We start from the raw sequence: 21,071 nt of genomic DNA on the forward strand, positions 1-21,071 counted from the left end.
ATACGTTTCCAGTTCACAGCTTTTTAATAACGGCGACAATCAGGAGAGCCAAGCCAAGCCCGAATCAAAGTACTGTGATGTGCTTCTCTTCAGTGTTTCTCCAGCAGAATTCACACAGTGTTTTATTCTATCCCTTTTTTTCTTTTTCTTCCTATAGCAAATATAGACTTGAGCATAAAAAGAGAAAAATGGCCACAGCTGCTTAGAGTACAAATTACACCCACCCACATACATACACACTTTTCAAGCGTGTTTATTTTTGTTTGAGTACACTACACAGCTAAGCAAAAGAACTTATTATTCTTTTAAGTGTAGGGAAATCTCAATCAAGTTCATTTTGAACCTTTGAACCATAAGGAATGCTTAAGGTAAGGCAGTGTGATGACTTATAAGGACGTAGTAGAAGGGATTAATCAATCAATTAACATTTATTAAGCACCTACTATGTATCAGACACTTTATTCAGTACTGGGTTCGTGCATTGATCACATCTAAGGTCTCTTCTGACTCTTTTGGATTTCAGTTAGGTACTGGAATAAGAAAAAAAGATTCAAACGTTTGGATTATCTGGTTAGAACAAAAGACGAAGATTGAAGAGATTTCTGTTGATGTCCTTGTACTTCAAGAACATAAATTTTTATTAATTCTTGTTTCTTATTAATTCTTTTTAACCCAATAAGACGGAAATGTGCCCTAGACTTAATATTTCCAAAACCAAACTTTTCTTGCCTCTCAAATCACCTCTTACTGCCTTTCCTGTTTCTGCTAATGGTATGCATAACCATCCTCTCAGTCATACTTGAGTCTTTCCTTTCCATATGTCTGGCTAACTGCCAGCCATTATCATTTGTTAGAAGGGATTCTTGCTCTTTTGTGGGTAAGTGATCATCTGTGATTTGCCTTGGTAAGTGAGATAGTACATGTGAAGTGCTTTGCAAACCTTTAAATGTTTTATAAATATTATTATTATTAATATAATGCACTGAGCATGATTAGTGTGTTCTTGCTTTGGTGGTCAGTGCCATGAACTGGTGGAAGAAACATTTTTTCACTTTTACATGGCAGAGTTGGGAGGAGAAGGCTCTGGTTTCTTTGTTCTAATTTCTGATGAAGAGATGACTGTTTTACTCAAGACCAACCCCTTGTACATGTAATTTTTATCTCATTTTCTCCCATTTTTTCTCAGTTAACTGCCCCCTAAATCATCCCGCTCCTCTATTCTTTAACCTTTCCCTGTCCTCTGGCTCCTTACCTCCTGCCTCCAAAAATGCCTGAGTCTCCCCCATTTAAAAAACAAAATAAAACCAAAAAACCTTCATTAACACTACCATCCTCTCCAGCTATCATCTTATATCAGCCAAACTCCTAGAAAAAGATATCTTGAAAAAGATAACTCTCTAAGGTTACCATGTGATCTATTTTGATGGCCTTTTCTCAATCCTCATCTTCCTTGACCTGTCTGCTTCAATGTCTGTTTGACAGTTGACCATGCTCTTCCTGGATGCTCTCTGAACACTGAGTTTTCCTGACCTGCTCACTCTTAACTATCCTCCCACCTGTTGGGTTGGTCCCTCTTGGTCTTGTTTGATGGTTCATCATCCATATCATGGCCGCTCATTGTAGGTGTTCACCATGTTTCTTTCCTGGGTCATCTATTCTCTCTGTATATTTTCTCACTTTACAATCTTATCAGCTCCTTTTGGTTTAATTATGATCTCTATGCAGATGACTCATATGTGTAAATATGTACATATGTGTATAACATTCACATTAATATACTCATATACATATATTCAGCCCCATTCTCTTTCATGATGCCTTCTAATGTATCTCCAGCTACCTATTAGATGTTTTGAACTGGATGTTCCGTGGCATTTCAAACTCAATAGGATTAATGCTATATTTATTATCTTTCCCTTCAAACTTCCCCTTTATTATCAAGAGTTTCCTTTTACTCACCCAGGTTTGCAACCTTGGTACAATTCTTCATCCTTCACTCTCCCTCACTGTATATGTCCAATTCAGTTGCCAAATCTCATTTCTTCTCTCCCCTCCTCCCCACTCTGTATTTCTCCATCTCTCTCTGTCTCTCTCATCTGTCCATTTCTCTCTGCTCACATGGCAACCACAGGCCTTCGATATCTTTCACCTAGATGATCACAATGGCCGCCTAATTGGTTTCTTTATCTCAGGTCAACAACAACAAGCATTTATTAAGTGCCTACTATGTGCCAGGCTTTATGCTAAGTGCTAGGGATACAAAGAGACAAAAACAGTTCCTACTGTCAGGGAGCTGACAGTCTAAAGGAAGAGAAAACATGCAAACAGCTATGTATAAACAAGATATATACAGGATTCATCAGAGGTAATATCAGAAGGAAAGAACTACCATTAGGGAGACTAAGAAAGAATTCTTGAAGAAGGTAAGATATTTGAAGGAAGCTAAGGAAACAGGAAGCTGAGAGAAGGAGGAAGAGAATTCCAGGCCTGGGGGATAGCCACTGAAAGTGCATGGAGTTGGGAAATAGTGTCTTGCCTGAGGAACAGCAAGGAGGCCAATGTTACTGGATCATAGAATATACAAAGAGAGTAAGTTATAAGAAGACTGAAAAAGTCGGAAGGAGCCAGAATCTGGCTGCCCAATTATGAAAGGGCTTTAAAGACCAGTCTATTTTCTATTTGATCCTAAGGGTGATAGGGTGCCACTGGATTATTGAAAGAGGGAGGAGGGATAACATGCTCAGGTCTACATTTTAGGAAGATCAGTTTGACAGTTGAATGGAAGATGAAATGAAGACAGACTCAAGTCAAAGAGACCAAGCAGAACAAAACTATTGTAATAGTACAGTATGAGGTGACTAGATGGTGCCCCATGATGGTGGCAGGGTCAGAAGAAAGAACAGGCACATATGAGAAGTGTTTTGAGGGTATATTCAACAGGACTTGGCAACTAATTGGATCTGAGGCATAAGAATGAAGAGTAGAAGATGATACCTACTTGTGAACCTGGGTGACTAGGAGGATATAAATGTTCTCAGCAGAAATAGGGAAATTAGGAAGGTGGGCAATACAATGAGCTCGTTTTGGGATATGTTAAGTTTAAAATGTCTGAGAGACATCTAGATGTCCAGTGGACAGCTGGAGATGTAAGCCTGGAGACCAGACTGGATAAATATATCTGAGAATTGTCTGCATAGATGATAATTGAATCAGTGGGAGCTGATGAGATCATCAAGCAAAATGAGAGAGAGAGAGAGAGAGAGAGAGAGAGAGAGAGAGAGAGAGAGAGAGAGCCCAAGATGGTGGTTTCAGGGGATATTCAGGGTTTGCAGATGTGTTCTGGATTAAGCTAAAGCAAAAGGGGTTAATAAGACATGGTCAGAGAGGTAAGAGGAGAATCATGAGAGAGACATGTCATAAAAACCTAGGGATAAGAGAGTATGAAGGAGAAGTGGGTGATCTACGATGTCAGAGAGGTCCAAAAGAAAGAAGCCTGAGAAAAGGCAAGTAGGAGATCATTGATAACTTCAGAGAGAGTAGTTTCAGTTAAAGAATGAGGTCAGAATCTAGATTGCAGAGACTTATGAAGACTCAGAGAAGAAGAAGTAGAGGCACCAATTAGAGACAACATTCTTATGGAATTTCATCATAAAAAGGAGAACTATAGGGTGATAGTGTGATTGGAGGAATCAGGGAGGGTTTCTCGATGATGGGAGTGAACACAGGTGAACATTGAAACATGGGTGTGTACATAGACAATAGGCAAGCAGCCAGTAGACAGAGAGTTGAGATGATAGAGAAGGCAGTCTGTGGGAGGAGGCAGATGGAATGAGATCATTTGTGTGTAGAGGGGCTTGCCTTGACAAGGAGAAAGGTGACCTCTTCATTTGAAATGGGAGTGAAGGAGGAAATATTGGTAGAAGGCATCTGGGTGATACAAAGTGGGGAGGAGGTGAAAAGAGGGACATTTTGGTGATTGCCTTAAGATTTTTTTTTTAATTGACATGTGAGGAAGACAAGAAGACTGTGTGCTAGGACCTTAATATGTTGAAGGCAGAAGACTTTCCTTAGAGTGTCTAAGTGACCTTAGAAGGTCTATAGATAACAGCTACCAGAATGTTGATTGGGTAATAAATATATATTATATTGAATGAACTTTAAAGAAGGAGAGCTAACTGAGTGATAATGGTGGAGGGAGAACCTCACAATGACAGTGAGGGGCAAAGAGTATTCCAGTTCCCCAGGCATGACCAATGAATTAGGAATTCTAATCCATCTTTCACTTAGCTTCCCAAATGATTTTCATAAAGTACAGTTCTGACCATATAACCATATCTGTTTCTCATTAAACTTGTGACTACCTATTGCCTTTAGGATCAGCTATAAACTCTGCTGTTTAGTTTTCAAATTGCTTCATAAACTGACCCCATTCTACCTTTTGAACTCAGAATACTCCCTTTCCCATATTCTGCAGTCCAGCCAAACTAGCCTTCTCTCTGTGCCTCACACACACAACACTCAACATGCATATCTCCAGTCTCCAGTCTTTGCACCAGGTGTCCTGAATGCCTGGAATGCCCTCTCTCCTCACCTCCATCTGTTAGAATGCCTTGTTTCCTTCAAAGCACAACTCCATGCCACCTTCTATGTGAAATGTGGCTTGATTCCTTTCAGCTGCTAGTGGCCCCCCCCAAAAAAAATTCGTCTTGTTTTATATATGTCAGTTAATATACGTGTTATTTTCTTGAGAGCAGATGGTATTTAATTTTTGTCTTTTTGTCCCCAGAGCTTGGCACATAGAAGGCTTTTAATCTCTTTGGTTGATTGATATATTGCCTAGTCCTTCATTTTTTCTTTTACATATCATACAAATGAAATTTTACACTTAAAAAGCTCTTACACTTAACTTAAAAACTTTAAAAAATATTTTATTTTGAAAAAAGGTTTCATATATTATTGAGTTCTTTAATTCCATTTGTATACTGTACTTAGTATAGAAAAGGTTAAGCTTTCTCTCCTGCAAGTTATATTTGAAGTGAGAAGTTAACAAAGGCAACCAGTGCATAAAGACCATAATGCGTATTATTACAAGGCCATGTATTGTACATCATGCTCATTATTTACTAAATTCCAATGAGGGCAATTAAAATAAATTATGTAATAGACTGGAAATTATACCATTTTGTAAGTTAATGCCACAATTTAAATTTGCTACTTTTCAAACGTTCAGAATTAGGCTATTGTATTTTGGTTCTGCTTATGGTAATTTTTTTTCAGCAATTCAAGTATAGTAAATGCTAAGCGAGAAGCTATAGTGGGACTAGAGTATGTATAATGATTTAGGGAATAAGTTACAGAATGGTTTTCTTTTTATTGCACACATATGGTAGTTTTCTCGCACAGTAAGAAATTTATGGTGTGGGAGAAAAATAACTTCAAATCTAAGTTTCAGTAACTATCTTGATTTTCTACTCCCCAAAGTTAACTGAGTGAGGATACTTTGTGTATGTAAGTCAGTTGGAAAAGAAAATGCTAATCAAATTCAATAAAACTACTAGTTAGTAGCATTTGGTAACCAACTGGTAGTTTTCAAAATAATCATCTTGCTGATTTGGTTTTGATGCTCAGACTGGTGTGTGTGTGTGTGTTTATAGATGCAGTTCAAGACCCCTGAAGACATGTGTTTGCCTGAGTGAAAAATTCAGTTGTCTGGTCATTGACTTGTTAAAGCGAAATTATATTTATAATTCTATTTGTAATAAAAACATCCTGTAGTTACAAAAATTATATGCATACAAATTTTACAATTAAATACTACATCATGAAATATATTTTTCTCTCGATCATTAGAATGCATCTCTAGGTTAGTTGGTTTGTTCTTATTTTTAAGAAAGAAGGAAATTGGACAAGTTCTGTAATTATCAGGTGCTCCAGGGGAATATGAAACAATGTCAGTAGAAATATAATCTAAAATCCTTGTATCTGTGCCTTTGTATTTCTCAAGAAATATCTTGTTCACAGCAACTCTGTGAGGTAGATGTTATTAATATCCTAGTTTTACAGATGAGGAAAACTGGGGTTAAGAAAAGTTAAATGACTTGTGTATGGTTTTATAGCCACTAAGTATCTGAGACAGGATTTGAGCTTAGGCCTTTTTTGACTCCAGTTCCATTTCTCTATCCCCTACCAGGGTTGGGGAACCTGTAGCCTCGAGGCCACATGTGGCCCTCTAGGTCCTCAAGTACAGCCCTTTGATTGAGTCCGAACTTCAGTAAAACTCGGACTCAGTCAATAGGCTGCAGGTTCCCCATCCCTGCTTGTTCTTGTTATTCAGTCCTTTCAGTCCTACCTGACTGTTCATAACAAAGATACTGGAGTGATTTGCAGTTTCCATCTCCAGTTCATTTTATAGATGAGGAAACTGAGGCAAACAGGGTTAAGTAACTTGTCCAGAGTCACACAGCCAATACGTGTCTGAGGACAGATTTGAACTCAGGAAGGTGAGTCTTCTAACTTCAGGCCAGACGCTCTACCCACTGCGCCCATGTTGGTGCCTAACTAACTGCCTAGTGCTGATGAAAAGATGGCCTGGTTATATGGCAAAGGTAAAGGATAACTAGAGTGCTCCTTTGTGATCCAGGAAGAAAGAAGGAGGGCCTCTCTGTGGAGAACTGGGGCAAGACAGGGACAAGAGTAATACAAAATGTGCCAGAATGTATGATTTGCTATCTGTATCATCTGAATCTCTGAGCATCCCAGAGTCAAACATAATTATTTGAACGTAGTAGATGCTCAATAAATGTTTGTTGATGTGAGGTGAAAAAAATATCTTGTTGGGGGCAGCTAGGTGGTACAGTGGACAGAGCACCAGCCCTAGAGTCAGGAGGACCTGAGTTCAAATCCAGTCACAGACCAAACACTTGACACTTCCTAGCTGTGTGACCCCGGGCAAGTCACTTAACCCCAACTGCCTCGCCAAAAGGCAAAAAAATAAAAAATAAAAAAAAATAAAAATCTTCTTGTTATTGAATGTCCCATTGGCCAAGCTCTAATTTGAGAACTATCAGTGATAGCTATAACTTATATTGTACTTTAAAGTTCATAAAACCCTTTATGTTATCTCATTTGATTTATGAGGTAAGTACTATTGGTATGATTCCATTTTTTTTTTTTTGAGGAAGAAACTGAGGCTCAAAGAAATTAAGATAATTTTTTTGTTCATGTTAAGGGTCAGAGGTAGTGTTGGAGCTGAGTTCTCTCTTTTGACACCAAATCCAGAATTTTGTCAGTCACCACACTAACTCTTATTAAGTGAGACTCATTTAATTTGTTGTTTTAAAAAATAATTATTGGCAGACGTTCACAAGATAAGCAGTGGCTTGACCGAGTTCAACAGGATGAAGAGTATCAACGGCCAAAAAAACTCCACGATGAAGAGAAACTAAGAGAAGAGCCGGTCAAGAAAAAAGATGGTGAGGAAAAAGGCAAACAGGAAATGAAAGATAAGCTGAATAAGCTTTTTCAACAATACCAAGAACCAGCTAAGCCCACTCTCCAGACACCCAGCTCATCTACAGGTATGGGAGGAAAGAATGTGGATGAAATAGTTTTATAAAAATATACCCTTTCTTGACCCAGTAAAGATATTTCATTAATCATAATCAGACTCTTATCTGATACATATACAGAAGAAAGCTTTAATCTTTTCTCTGAGTCTCACAATTGCTATAACTGAAAGGCTGTAATTTTGAATAGGTAAGTACATGTCATCATCTTCTCACTTACAGTCATTATCTTAATAGACTCAAACTGTTTCTTTTAAAAAAATGCTTTATGGATGCTTTGGGGAAAAAAAAATCACTGTCTTTTCCCAATACCCACTCTACTACATAGCACCCTCCCTTGTAAAAAAGGAAGTACAGTTAAGCAAATTGTAACGACACAAAAACCCCTTTCCCACATCTGAATTGTGTTAAACATCTCTAGCAATGAGGAGGGGCTAACAAAAGTGGTATGAAACATTATCACACCATTCCCCCCTCACTTTGCCTCTGTTTTCTATGCAGCATCTTAAAGTTCTACTGCTCTTTCAGGATATAACTTTCTCTAGGAATTGTACAACTCTTTCAGCAGTAGGAAATACAATTTTTTTCCATACACTCACAATTTGTGACATTCAGTACATCTGGTCTCAAAATGACTTATGGGCTGCACCATTTGAAAAGTCTACTGGCTTCTTTGGCCTTCGTGGGATCTTACTAATTTGGGAGTGGCATGGGGGGAGGGCAGAAGAAATTTTTTAAAAAGAAAGGCAAAAGAAAGATCTGTCCTTTAAGAAATAAACAATGGTTAGTGGTACTATGCCCTGCATATGAGTTGTTTTATAAATGTTGGTTAAATTGAAGTAGTAATTGAAATAGCCTTGGTAAGGACTCATCAGTTATATAAGATTGGACCGACCCTCTGTATCATCTGAAAAATTTTTTTTAAGAGATGGTATAACCTTGTGTGGTTTTCAATTCGTTACTTGCCCTTGAAAAAAATCATGTTTTCCCTTTGTCATTTGTAAAGAATTTTGATTTTTATCATTGTTATCATTCTGTTTCCTGGGGGGCAAAGAATCACTTAACTTTGTTGTGCCCTTGTTTCTTTAGTTGTAAAAATTTGCCCTTGTATAACAAGAAAATGCTCCCAAATGTGTAACACAGTACTGAACCCAGTGAAAATTAATATCATCTTCTGCCTACCAAATGTAAGAAAGATGAATGTGGGTGGTGACGCTTGAGCTCTGGGGAGTTCAAATGAATCATTAGAGAAAGAATTTGGTGTTGTTCTAACTGCGCCAGGTGGTGCAGTGGATAGAGCACCGGCCCTGGATTCAGAAGGACCTGAGTTCAAATCCGGCATCAGACACATAACACTTAACCCCCATTGCCCAACCAAAAAAAAAAAGTTATTTTTACTTTGAGGCAGGTAGACTTACTTTTACTCCCAGGAGATTTAGAGAATGACTAACCTCAATAATCTGGTATTGTGAAATCAGTACTTTTATTATGGAAATATGTATGGCATCGAAGCTTATTATTTCCACATTTTTTATAAATGTGAAAATTTTCACACCCCACTGATAGATTCTCTCCTTGGCTGAATTAAGTTTTGGTTTACAGCCTGACAATTTCATTCCATTCTACATTTGCAGAAGATGTTTGCAGAGTATGAAAACCCAAGCCAAAATTTAGTGAGAATGAAATTGAAGGCAAGGTGAACCCAATGTCAATATTTAGATAATGAAAGTGCTTTGCAAATTTGAAAGCACTATAAAAAGGTGACCTCTGACTCTTTTTCTTCCTCCTATTTCCTTCTTCCTTTTTCTCTTTTTCTTTTCTCCCGACGAGGAAGCAGGGGATTTTTTTGTATGCAAAAACTGGAAGTTAACTAACTGCTTAATGTGGCTGAAATGCTGATGGCAGAGTTTGATCTACCTTGTCATTTAATATGTATCTTATAAATCTCCCAAGTCAGCTTTGATGTTTCAGGAACATTAAGGGAGATCCAAGAAAAGATTTTGATTATTACATCCTTTGCTTTTTGTTATTTTTTTCATTATTTAATGTGGTTGGGTTTTTTTTTTTTTGTCTCCTTTACCTCATCTTTATAAACAGAAAAAGGCCCACTTGCTATTTCTACTCAAGAGGATGTAAAGGTAGTGTATTACCGGGCACTGTACCCTTTTGAATCAAGAAGCCATGATGAAATCACCATCCAGCCTGGGGACATAGTCATGGTAAGAGAGAATTTAAGGAGAGTTTGTTTTTGTTGATAACATCATCTGCTTTGCAATTTCCTTCACACTCATTTGTACATATAAGCAGGTCTTTAAAGTATTCTTCTTTAAATCCAGGGTTTGCTGGATCAGTAATAAGTCTTCAAATTTGAAAAGCATGTTTTGTTTTTCTGTTCCATATCCTACTAGAATAAAGTATGACATTCTGAAAATCTAAACTTAATGTCACTTTAAAATAGAGTCCCTTTATAGAAAATGCTACCTATAAATATCTAAATAATTAGTAATACTGAAATCTTTCTGGATTAATTTTATGCCCTGAGAAGTTTTCAGAGAAATCCTTTTAAATGAAATACAAATACTCCAGCACATGCTCATAGTTGCCTGTTGTAGCTTTGGTAGGTGTGGTTAAAACTCCTCATTGCTTATTTTTGAAGCTGCAAAGTCCACTGGAAATTTGACTTATGTAAGATATGTTGAATTAAGTGTATTTAATCTGCATTGTAGCACCTTGCTTAAAACATTACCCAAAAAGCAATTCAGAATTTTTCTTCTTCTGTCCTTCTTTAGTTTCCTTAAACTTAAAATTTCCAGTCATAAAGTTCTGATGGGAAGAAATGTGCACACTAGACTTCCAAATTCAAGGAACTAAATAAAACAATGAGGTGTTACCAAATGCTTTTTTTAAGAATATAAAACCAGCAATTGCAAAAATATGCCATTAGCAAAACTGTACAAAAGTGGTTAGCATTTTGTTTTTCCTGTTAGCTTTACTTTATGGACAATATGCCTTTTGAAATACCACCCTTTCCCACCTTCCCCATATTAAAGTCAGGTATAAGGAAAATGCATACAGATTTTTATATTCAAAGTATATACACACTCAGAATAAACCTATCTTCCTAAATATGTTATATTCTTAGGAGGAAGGGTGTTATTTAAATCTGGTATGCTGTCATTTACATACAACAGCAGACTTGTTTGTATACTCATATCGCCTCTCTCTGTGCAATAAAGTACCTTATGTTGTTCTTTTGTGGAAGAAATAAATATGGGAAGAATGCTTAAGGAATATGTGAGAAAACAGAAAATCCCGTCTTCCATTCCCTTTCCCTCATTTTCTGATGACTGTTTTATGGCCAGTTCCTTTAGTCTCAAAATAGGATCATCAGAGTGCCCCAAGAAGTTCCAAATCCTTAAGTCAAAGAAACAAACAAAGCGTACTCTTCCCCATGTCAGTTTCACTTAACACTTCCCTCAAGTTCAGGTATAGAGCTATTGCCATGTATGTGGGTGTAAGATAAGAGCAGATAGCGTTTGTGAAAGGCTTATCAGGTACCGTGCCTGCTCCTCTGGATTCTTCGCGTTTGTCAATTTCCCAAACTTAGTTAATTCAAGTTGTTTGGGATCTAAAATATGATATCTTTTAAAGCACATTAATAAGTAAATTAGAAAACCATTACACAGTAGCTAAAGCCTAAAACCGTAAGAGATTACTTTTGAGCAACAAGATGGATGCTAAAATGCTAATTTGCATTTTCCTTATTACAGTTCTTATATCTTGAAAACATCCTTTTGAATAACCCCTTGAATTTAATCATGATGGCTTAAAAAACTAGTCCTTTTGTAAAGTTCCTTCTCACTTGACATAACAGAAAGAAAATATTCATCCAAGAAATCATCCAAATGTTGCAAAAGTTGCTAAATATTTCTTATTGTACATGCCTTACAGAGCAGGATTTATCCTTTCGATTTCAATTAAAATTGAAAAGCTTTTGCATAAAACAAAATCTATGCCTTTAAAATTAGATGCAGGAACAATAGAGTGGGGGGGACATCTTTGCCACCGACTTCTGATGTGTAGAGTTCTGACACAAATATTTAATAACTTCTAATAACTGATGCAAATACTTAAAACATTCAGTAATAAATAAGAATATTTTAAGAGCACAAGAAACATTCTCCAGTATTCAAAGAAATGAATAGGCAGTTTTAAAAAGAGGAAATAGAAGGGGTAGGGAGCATGGTACAGAGGAGGGTAGCAGTATGGTAGATTGGTAAAAGTAAAGGATTGGAGGTCAGAGATTGTTATTGTTGTTTGGTCATTACAGCCACATCTGACTCTTTGTGACCCCATTTGGGGTTTTCTTGGCAGAGTACCGGAGTGGTTTGTGATTTCCTTCTCAACCTCATTTTATAGATGGGAAAACTGAGGCAAACAGGGTTAAGTTACTTGCCTAGGATCACACAGTGTCTGAGGCTGGATTTGAACTCACGAAGATGAGTCTTCCAGACTCGAGGCTGGGCACTCGATCCACTGTACCACATAGCTGCCCAGAGGATCAGAGGACCTGGATTCAAATTTCAGCTCTGCTACTTACTATCGTGTGACCCTGGGCAAGTAATTTCACTTCTTTGCAACTCAGTTTCCTCATCTGTAAAATGTGGGGGTTGGACTCAGAGACCTCTGACCGTACCTTCCAGTTCTAAATCCACGATCCTGTAAGAAAGAGTGCTTCAAATCACTAACCATACAAAAAGTTCAAATTAAAACAATTCTGAGGTTTAACTTCACACTACCACCCATCGGATTGTAGAGATAGTGAAAGAAAAAAATAATGTTGGAGTGACTATAGAAAGATAGGCACGCAAATGTACACTGTTGGTAGATCTGTGCATTGGTCCACCCTTTCAGAAAGACAATTTATAAATATACTAAAAATACCTATAAGCTATGCAAAACACCTGAGATCAAAGACAAAAGGAAATTCCCATACTTACAAAAATATTTATAGCAACATTTTTTGTCGTAGCAAAGAACTAGAAATGAAGTGGTTGCAAATAGTGGCTCAACAAAATGTATGTGAATGTAATGGAATATTAATACATCATAAGAAATGATGAATGGGGCAGCTAGGTGGCGCAGTGGATAGAACACCGGCCCTGAAGTCAGGAGGACCTGAGTTCAAATCCGGCCTCAGACCAAACACTCGACACTTACTAGCTGTGTGACCCTGGACAAGTCACCTAACCCCAATTGCCTTAAAAAAAAAAAAAAGAAAGAATATGAAAAGCAGAGTGCTGCAGTGGCAGAGTCAGCAGACTTGAGTTCAAATTCCCTATTGTGACACAACCTGTATGATATTGGGTCAGTTATTTGATCTCTCCGGGCTCCATTTCCTCATCTTTAAAAGAAGGGAGTGGGGCTAAATGACCTCCAAGGTCCCTTCTAGATCTAAATCTAAATAGAACTTGTACAGTTCTATTTATAATAAAAAACTATTTCTTTTTCTAGGGGATACTTAGGCCTACCCTTGGAGTCCTTGTAAATGGTCATCTCTTCTTGAATTCAGCAGGAAAGCAGCAAACTTTCTTATCTATAAAGTTTGAAGCATGGAGATATAACTTAATTTATGTTATACTGTAAAGCATTCTTTTTTTGGGGGGGGGTGTTAGGCAATGGGGTTAAGTGACTTGCCCAGGGTCACACAGCTAGTAAGTGTTATGTGTCTCAAGCCAGATTTGAACTCAGATCCTCCTGAATCCAGGGCTAGTGCTCTATCCACTGCGCCACCTCGATGCCTGTAAAGCATTCTTTAAAAAAAATTCACACCTTATCAAATATACATAAGGAATGTATAGTCTTTTGTAATTCCTCTTGGTGTTCAACAGTTGCCCAGCTTACGTTATTTCAAGTTTCTACCTCTAATTTTTTTTAATTTTTTTTCAATCATGGAAGAGGAAAAAAAAATTCCAGACTGACATTGAATCTTGACCCCCTCCCCCATAATTTAACTGGCCATTTAGCTACCAACTTCATTAGATTCAGTTTAACAACAAACATGATGATAAGCATAGTTTAAATATACTGGTAAGAATAAAAGATTTCATAAAACATATTGTAATATTGCCTTACTTTCAAATCTTTGCTTTCCTGGTGGAGGTTAAAGGGGAATGGGTAAGTGCTGTCAGGAAGTCTGTATTTTCTTAAATGTATTTTTATCCCTTTAATTCTGTGTCCAAAACATATTTTTGTCTGTCTTGGAAACAAAAATATGTTCCTGAGTTTGTGTTTCAAGTTGTGAATTTAAAAAAAGATGCAAATTCATTGAGTTTTTTTGGTAATCTTTTTTTTGTCTGGGTACAAAACAAATTTATTTAAAAAGAAAAGCTGTATATAATATTCACAGTTTCATGTACAATTCTTTTCCCTTTCTACAACATATATGGAAATGCTCATTTATTTGATATTAAGTGTAGAATAAAAAAATCTTTAAAAAAAAGAGAGAGATCATTAGTAGCTTTAGTTTCATCAAGTGATGAGGATGAAAGCCAGATTGCATCGATTAAGGAGTACATGAGAGGAGAGGAAGCAGAAGTAGTAAATGTAGTTTTTGGTTTTATTTTTTTTTTTTCCTCCCAGGAATTTGGTTGAGAAAGAGAGGAAATATGTGGGATAATAGCTTGAGGAGATGGTAAGGTCTACTAAGGTAGTAGGGAAGATGGTGAGGAGGAGGTGATTGAGATTGCCACCTGCTGAAGAAGTGATGAGATCAAGGGCATATGTAGAGAGAGAAGGGTTACCTCACAGGTCACAGAGGTCAGCGGAGGAAAGAGTGGTTCAGAATGATATCATGGGCTTTGAAGATAAAGAGGAGAGAAGAAAGAATTTACATCAAATGTCCTCAATATTCAGTGATTCTGATCAACTTTTACCAAGGGAGGAAAAAAACCCCCAAACTCCTTCTGTTGCTATTTCCTATATTCTCATCCCCATTCACAATTCAGATATATCCCTCCTGCAAAGCTGAAGTTCTGAATTCACCCACCATCTTCCTTTTTCATTCGTACTGCAAGGAATTTGTGCAACCATGCCAATTGAATCCACTACAAATTCATATTAAATAATAGCACTTGAGCCTTTTTATTCCTTCTTGATTTGTTCTCCCATCTCTGTTAACAATTATTCTGACCCTTCTTTTTTCATTCTCCTAGTCCCCTTCTAATCCTCACTCTCCTTTGCCATTTTTAATAGAAAAATCAAAGCTATCTGTCTGAAGGGGCAGCTAGGTGGCAGATTGCAGAGCCTGGAGGCAGGAAGACCTGTGTTCAAATCCGGCCTCACATTTACCTACTGTGTGACCCTGGGCAAGTCACTTTAACTCTGTTTGCCTCAGTTTCCTCATCTATAAAATGAGCCAAAGAACAAAATGGCAAACCATTCCAGTACCTTTGCCAAGAAAACCCCAAATGGGGTCATGAAGAGTAGGACACAAGTGAAATGACTGAACAACAAAAAGTTCATCTCAAGTACCTCATCTCATTTACTTTATACCTTGAAACACTTCAGCATCTTTACCTGTTCTCTCCTCCTTTAGTCCATACTCTTTTCTCCTCCAGGAGCTTACCTTATTCACCATTCTCGCCTTTTCTCAGCTTTCATCTTTCTTGACCTCTCTATGGTTTTTGAAGTATTAATCATACTCTCTTCCTCATTATTCTCTACCCTGGCTTCCAGAGCACCACTATCTCCTGGTTCTCTTACTTGACTGATGTTTCTCCTTAGTCCCCTTTGCTATACTCAGTTCTGGGCTTTCTTCTTTAGACACTCTTCCGCTTGTTGACCTCACTAGCACCTGTTCAGTTATTACCTGTGTACAGATGACTGCCTTATCCCTATGTCTAGCTCTGATCTATCTCCTGAAGTCCAATTTCATGTCACCGATTGCCTTCTAGCCATTTTTTCTTAGATGATATCTCAAATTTAACATGTATGAAACTGAACCCATTATCTTTTCCACTGAACCCACTCCTCCAGACTCTTCCCTGCTTTTTTTGGAGAGGTCTGCCATATTTTATGGTCACTCAGGCTTTTGACCTTGAGGTTATCCTCTTCCTTTTCCCTTCCCTCCCAAATCCAGTCAGTTAACATATTCTGTTGATTCTGCCTCTATAATATTTTTTTTTGATAATTTATTTATTCTTAGTTTTCAACATTCACTTCCATAAGATTTTGAGTTTTAAATTTTCTCCCCCTCCCACTCCTCTCCTCCCCTACTCCAAGACAGTGTGCAATCTGATATTGACTCTACTTACACATTCATATTAAGCATATTTTCCCATTAGTCATAATGTAAAGAGCAATTAGAACTATTGGGAGTAACCACAAGAATGAAGCAATAAAACAAAACAAACAAAGGAAAAGGAGAGCAAATGGTATGCTTCCAACCTCAGCAATATTTCTTGCTTCTATTCCTCTTTTTCCATCAAGAGTCTCCACCCTAATTCAGGTTCTTATCACTTCTCACCTGTGTTATTGTAATAGCTAGCTTACTAATTTGTCTACCGATTTTCAATCTCTCCCCTCTCCAATTTCATCTTTTTTAAATAATTGATTTATTTATTTTTAGTTTTCAGTATTCACTTCCATAAGATTATGATTTTTAAATTTTAAATTTTCTCCCCTTCCCCAAGATGGCATGCAGTCTGATATAGGCTCTACTTATACATTCATGTTAAGCATATTTTCCCATTAGTCATAATGTAAAGAAGGATTAGAACTGATGGGAGGGACCATGAAAATGAAGCAATAAAACAAAACATCAAAAGAAAAGGAGAGCGATACCATATGCATTCAGAGTCCATAGTTCTTTCTCTGGATGTGGATAGCATTTTCCATCATGAGTCTTCTGGAGATGTCTTACATCCTTGCATTGCTGAGAAGAGCCAAGTCTATCAAAGTCAGCCATCACACAGTGTGATTGTTATTATGTATAATGTTCACTTGGTTCTGCTCACTTCACTCAGCATCAGTCCATACAAGTCTTTCCAGGTTTTTCTGAAGCCTGCCTGCTTATTGTTTCCTATAGCATAATAGTATCCCATTACATTCATATGCCACAACTTGTTCAGCCATTCCCCAATTGATGGGCATCGTCTCAGTTTCTAGTTCTTGGCCACCACAAAAAGAGCTGCTATAAATATTTTTGTACGTGTGGGTCCTTTTCCTATTTTTATTATCTCTTTGGGATACAGACCTAGAAGTGGTCCAATTTCACCTTTGACAGGGCTGGCAGAGTCATCTTCCTGAAGCACTGGTTTGACCATGTTACTCCCTTATTCGAAAACCTTCATTACTTCTAAAAAATACAAACTCCTTAGTCTGGTATTTAAAGTCTTTTTAAATCTGTCTACTAGCATCCTTTCCAGCCTAATTTCATACTATTCTCCTTCAGGAATGCTACTGTTCAGCTAAACTGGATGAGTTGTTCCCAAACTCTAACACTTTATTTCCCGTCTTTCTGTGTTTGTATGGTCTGTTCCCATTGCTGTAATGTACTCCCTCATCTCTGTCAGGATTCTTGTCTTCCTTCAGGATTCAGCTTAGGAACCACCTCTTCAGAGAAACCTTTCCACATTCCCCCTTTTTGTGTCTCCCCCTTCCTTCCCCACATTATTATTACTCCCTCCTCAAATTATCACGCATTATTCTTGTTTGTCTAGTTTTTTGTTTTTGTTTTTATTAATTTATTTTGATTTATCAATAATCACTTCCATATGCTTTTGAGTTTAAAATTCTTCTCCCCCTTCCTCGCCACCACCCTCCCCAACACGGCGTATAATCTGATATAGGCTATACATTTACATTCATATTAAACATTTTCACATTAGTGATATTGTAAGTAGAAATTAAAACCAATAGGAGGAACCATCAGAAAGAGGAAACAGAACTCAACAGAAGAGAAAAAAATTAGCAATTTGGGTTCCATAGTTCTTTGTTTGGATGTGGATAGCATTTTCCCTCACAAGGTCTCTGGAGATGTCTTAGATCCTTGTATTGCCAGGAAGGGTTAAGTTTATCAATATTAGTCATCATACAACATGGCTGTTATTGTGTGCAACATTCTCTTGGTTCTGCTCACTTCACTCAGCATCAGACCATACAAGTCTTTCCAGGTTTTGTGAAGTCAGCCTGTTCATCATTTCTTACAGCACAATAGTATTCCATCACATTTATATACCACAACTCACTCAGCCATTCCCCAATTGATGGGCATCCTCTCAATTTCCAATTCTTTGCCTTGTTTGTCTAGTTTGTATTGCATCTCCTCCTGGTAAAATGTAAGTGCAGGGACAGAGACTGTTGTTTTTGTTTTTGTAATTCCTGTGCTTAACTCTATACCTTATATAAGGCAAGTGTAATACATGTTTGTTGATGTGAATTAACCAAATATAGATTAGAGGAGATTGAGGACTGGGTGGGGGAATAGAGATGGTGAGTACAACTACTTTTTCCTGAAATTTGGTGATGGGGAGAGGATAGTAGTTTAAGGAAGCCACTAGATCAAAGGAAAGTTTAGTAAATGGATAATTGTGGCTGTGGAAAGAAGAATTAAGGCTGCATAAGGGAAAGGATGATTGATGAAGCAGGTTGGTCTGAGGCTAGAGAGACATTAGAATTGACTAGAGTAACAAAGTTGTGATAAAATACGAAACAGAATTCAAGGGGAGAGATTTATCATGAAAAATAGATCAAAGAAACATTTAAGAAATACAGAATGTTGCAATAGAGAAATTGATGATAACAACTAAGTGGGAGCCAATGGAAAAAGACAGAGCAAACTCAGGGAGGCAAAAATATGTTTGGAAACAATTTTTCATTCCTTTTTCTTGTTGTCTTGAAAAATGTCAATTAAGATTTTTCTGTGTGATGAGAAAGGTTTCAAAAGACTAAAACAAGAAAAAAAAAGGTCACTGAACATTTTGGGAAGATATCTGAATTATTTTTAAAATGATGTGCAGAATTCATTAATTATGTTCTTTTTTTTTTAAGGTGAGCACTATAATTGTTTGGTGTGTTTTAGTAATTCCATGCCTTTGGGTGCTAGATAACATTTTCCCTCGTAATTGTTAAATTTTGAAAGCATTTTATTTTCCCATTTATTAGTGTGTAACAAACTTGTCCTGATCCTTTTTGCATGTTTGCAATTTATAAAGTCAGGATTCATTTTTAAAAAAAACAGTGCTAATTATGACCTTTACCAATGCCTTAACTTTAGGAGCATAAAAGAAAGAGGAAAAATAGAATTTTGATTGACTAACATATATTACTAAAAAATTGAAATGCTAAAAAACCTAACCTTGTTCCATTGTAGTAAATGACTTTTGTGATACTTTAAATAACAGAATGTAAATCAGGTTTTCGAATTTAAATATCAGCTTTAAATTGTGCCATTATATTTTACTGTGCTTCAGTCAGTGCTGTACTAAGAAAAAAATTAAGGTGTTGGTAAAATTTAGAGTTGTTGTAATAAAACCATTCCTCATTTACACCTTATTTATTATGGGTTCTATATCTAAAATAAGTGATTAGCTTTCCTTCTGTGTGACCATAGTGATTTCTAAACAAACCTTTCTCCCTGTGCTGATCAAGATGATATTTTCTTTTATATTTTGCAAAAAATGTACTAAATGTACCCTAAATTGAAATTCTTACTGTATAAATTTAAGTTATAATAATGTTTTAATAATTAGAATGAAGGAAAAAGTATTTTAATCTTGAGAATTCTTAGGAGCTTTTTTAATGATAAGTCCTGAAAGTAGATTTTCAGAAACAACTTCAAAAATGAATAATACTTAAAATTCAAATTCTGTGATTTAGATTACAGATTTAGAGTTAGAAGAGATCTCAGAAGTCATCTAACTCAACCCTTTCCTCTTTCCCTTTCCCCTTCCCCAGTTTTACAGATGAGGAAACTGAAACCTAGAGAGGTCAAGTTACTTGCCTAAATTCACCCCGAGTCCATCTATCCTTTTCACAACACCATACTATTTCTTCTGTCTCTTTTATAAAATAAAATGTTGAGGGCCAAAAAACACTTTAAAGGAAGAACTCTTGAATTATTACACTTCTTTTCAAAGTTAAATATTTTCAATGCATTTTGGCAAACCCTTATAACCAGAGCATAATGAAGCGGCTTCCGTTCTATTTATTGGATTTTGTGGAGGAGGGCAATGAGGGGAGTAAGGAAGAGAGAGATGAAGGACTTTTTGTTGCTTTTGGCATATTTCTGTATTTATTCTCAATGTCACTCTATCTATGGCTTTCTTACAGGTGGATGAAAGGCAAACTGGAGAACCTGGGTGGCTTGGAGGGGAATTAAAAGGAAAGACAGGATGGTTTCCTGCAAACTATGCAGAGAAAATCCCAGAGAATGAGATCCCCACCCCTCTGAAACCAGGAGCTGACTCTGCCCCCACGCCCACACCTAAACTTGCCTTACATGAAACCCCAACTCCTGCGACAACAACCTCTTCAGAATCCTCTACGGCCTCCAACAACTGGGCAGACTTCAGCTCCACGTATGTGTGGCATTCTTGTTGATTATAGTTGAGATCCTAATAAAGTATCAGGATTTTCCAACCATTTCATGCCCTCCTACTTAGACCCTCTCAAAGAAAAGAACTCACTAGATTGCTTTCATCCCCAGTGTCTTGTGGTGCTTTCAGTTCAGTAAACATTTACCATTTATTGACTCCTATATGAAAGCACTAAGCTAGATCCTAGGAAAACAAAGATGAAAAATGACACAGCCCCTGACCTGAAGAGCAGACAAATTGTGGGTGACATATCAACATCTATTAGGTGATGACAAAGTTTGGTCACCTCTGTGTAAGTGAAAGTTAAGCATCAATAATCTGTTTATTTTAATGACTAGTTAGTACCTTTGCTCTTGATGATCTCTTTAAACATTGAAGCCAGTCAGCAATTATTCCTAGTCATTTCCTGTATCTAAGTAGCACTATTTGCTGATATAGATGCAAAAATGAAATTCCCACTTGTGGTTGGAAGAAGAGACAAAGCTGTTTCCCCTCAGTTCCTATAAACTACTTTGCTTCTGCAAATGTACAGTGGAATGTAATAATGTTACCATCAAATTATGCTAATTCTCAGTTCTTGATTGTGAAGAGTTGGCCTTCAAGCATAGTATTTATACAGTGATTTCATTTTGTAATGATCCGCTTTATGAAATCGTGAGCCCTTGTTACAGTCCCACAATTCAAATTTTTAGGTTGGTTAAAAAATATTACTTGGGTGAAAAATAAAATCATCAATGAGATGATTCAGTTACTGTGACCAGGTGACTTAAGGTCCATAATGAAAAGGTGTCTGTTGCCATGTATTCCTTGTTTAGAGTGATATTTTTTTGGAATGTGCAATCTTAAAAAAAAAGAAAGCAAAGAAATCAAGAGAGAAGATCAGATGCAGGGATGGGGAACCTGTAGC

General features: G+C 37.0%; 1 protein-coding gene across 3 annotated transcripts in view; it reads left to right on the plus strand.

Moving 5' to 3' along the window:
* The window catches only part of ITSN1 (intersectin 1), a 283,395-nt gene that overhangs the window by 149,964 nt on the left and 112,360 nt on the right, over positions 1-21,071 (plus strand). For all 3 annotated transcript variants that reach the window (XM_027875448.1, XM_027875446.1, XM_027875447.1), the window contains 3 exons: positions 7,357-7,577; positions 9,663-9,784; positions 19,899-20,146. In XM_027875448.1, the coding sequence (XP_027731249.1) occupies positions 7,357-7,577; positions 9,663-9,784; positions 19,899-20,146 (591 nt within the window). The remainder of the gene's footprint in view (positions 1-7,356; positions 7,578-9,662; positions 9,785-19,898; positions 20,147-21,071) is intronic.

Source organism: Vombatus ursinus, unplaced genomic scaffold (assembly GCF_900497805.2).
Source record: "Vombatus ursinus unplaced genomic scaffold, bare-nosed wombat genome assembly UNPS02014809.1, whole genome shotgun sequence".
NCBI lineage: Eukaryota > Metazoa > Chordata > Mammalia > Diprotodontia > Vombatidae > Vombatus > Vombatus ursinus.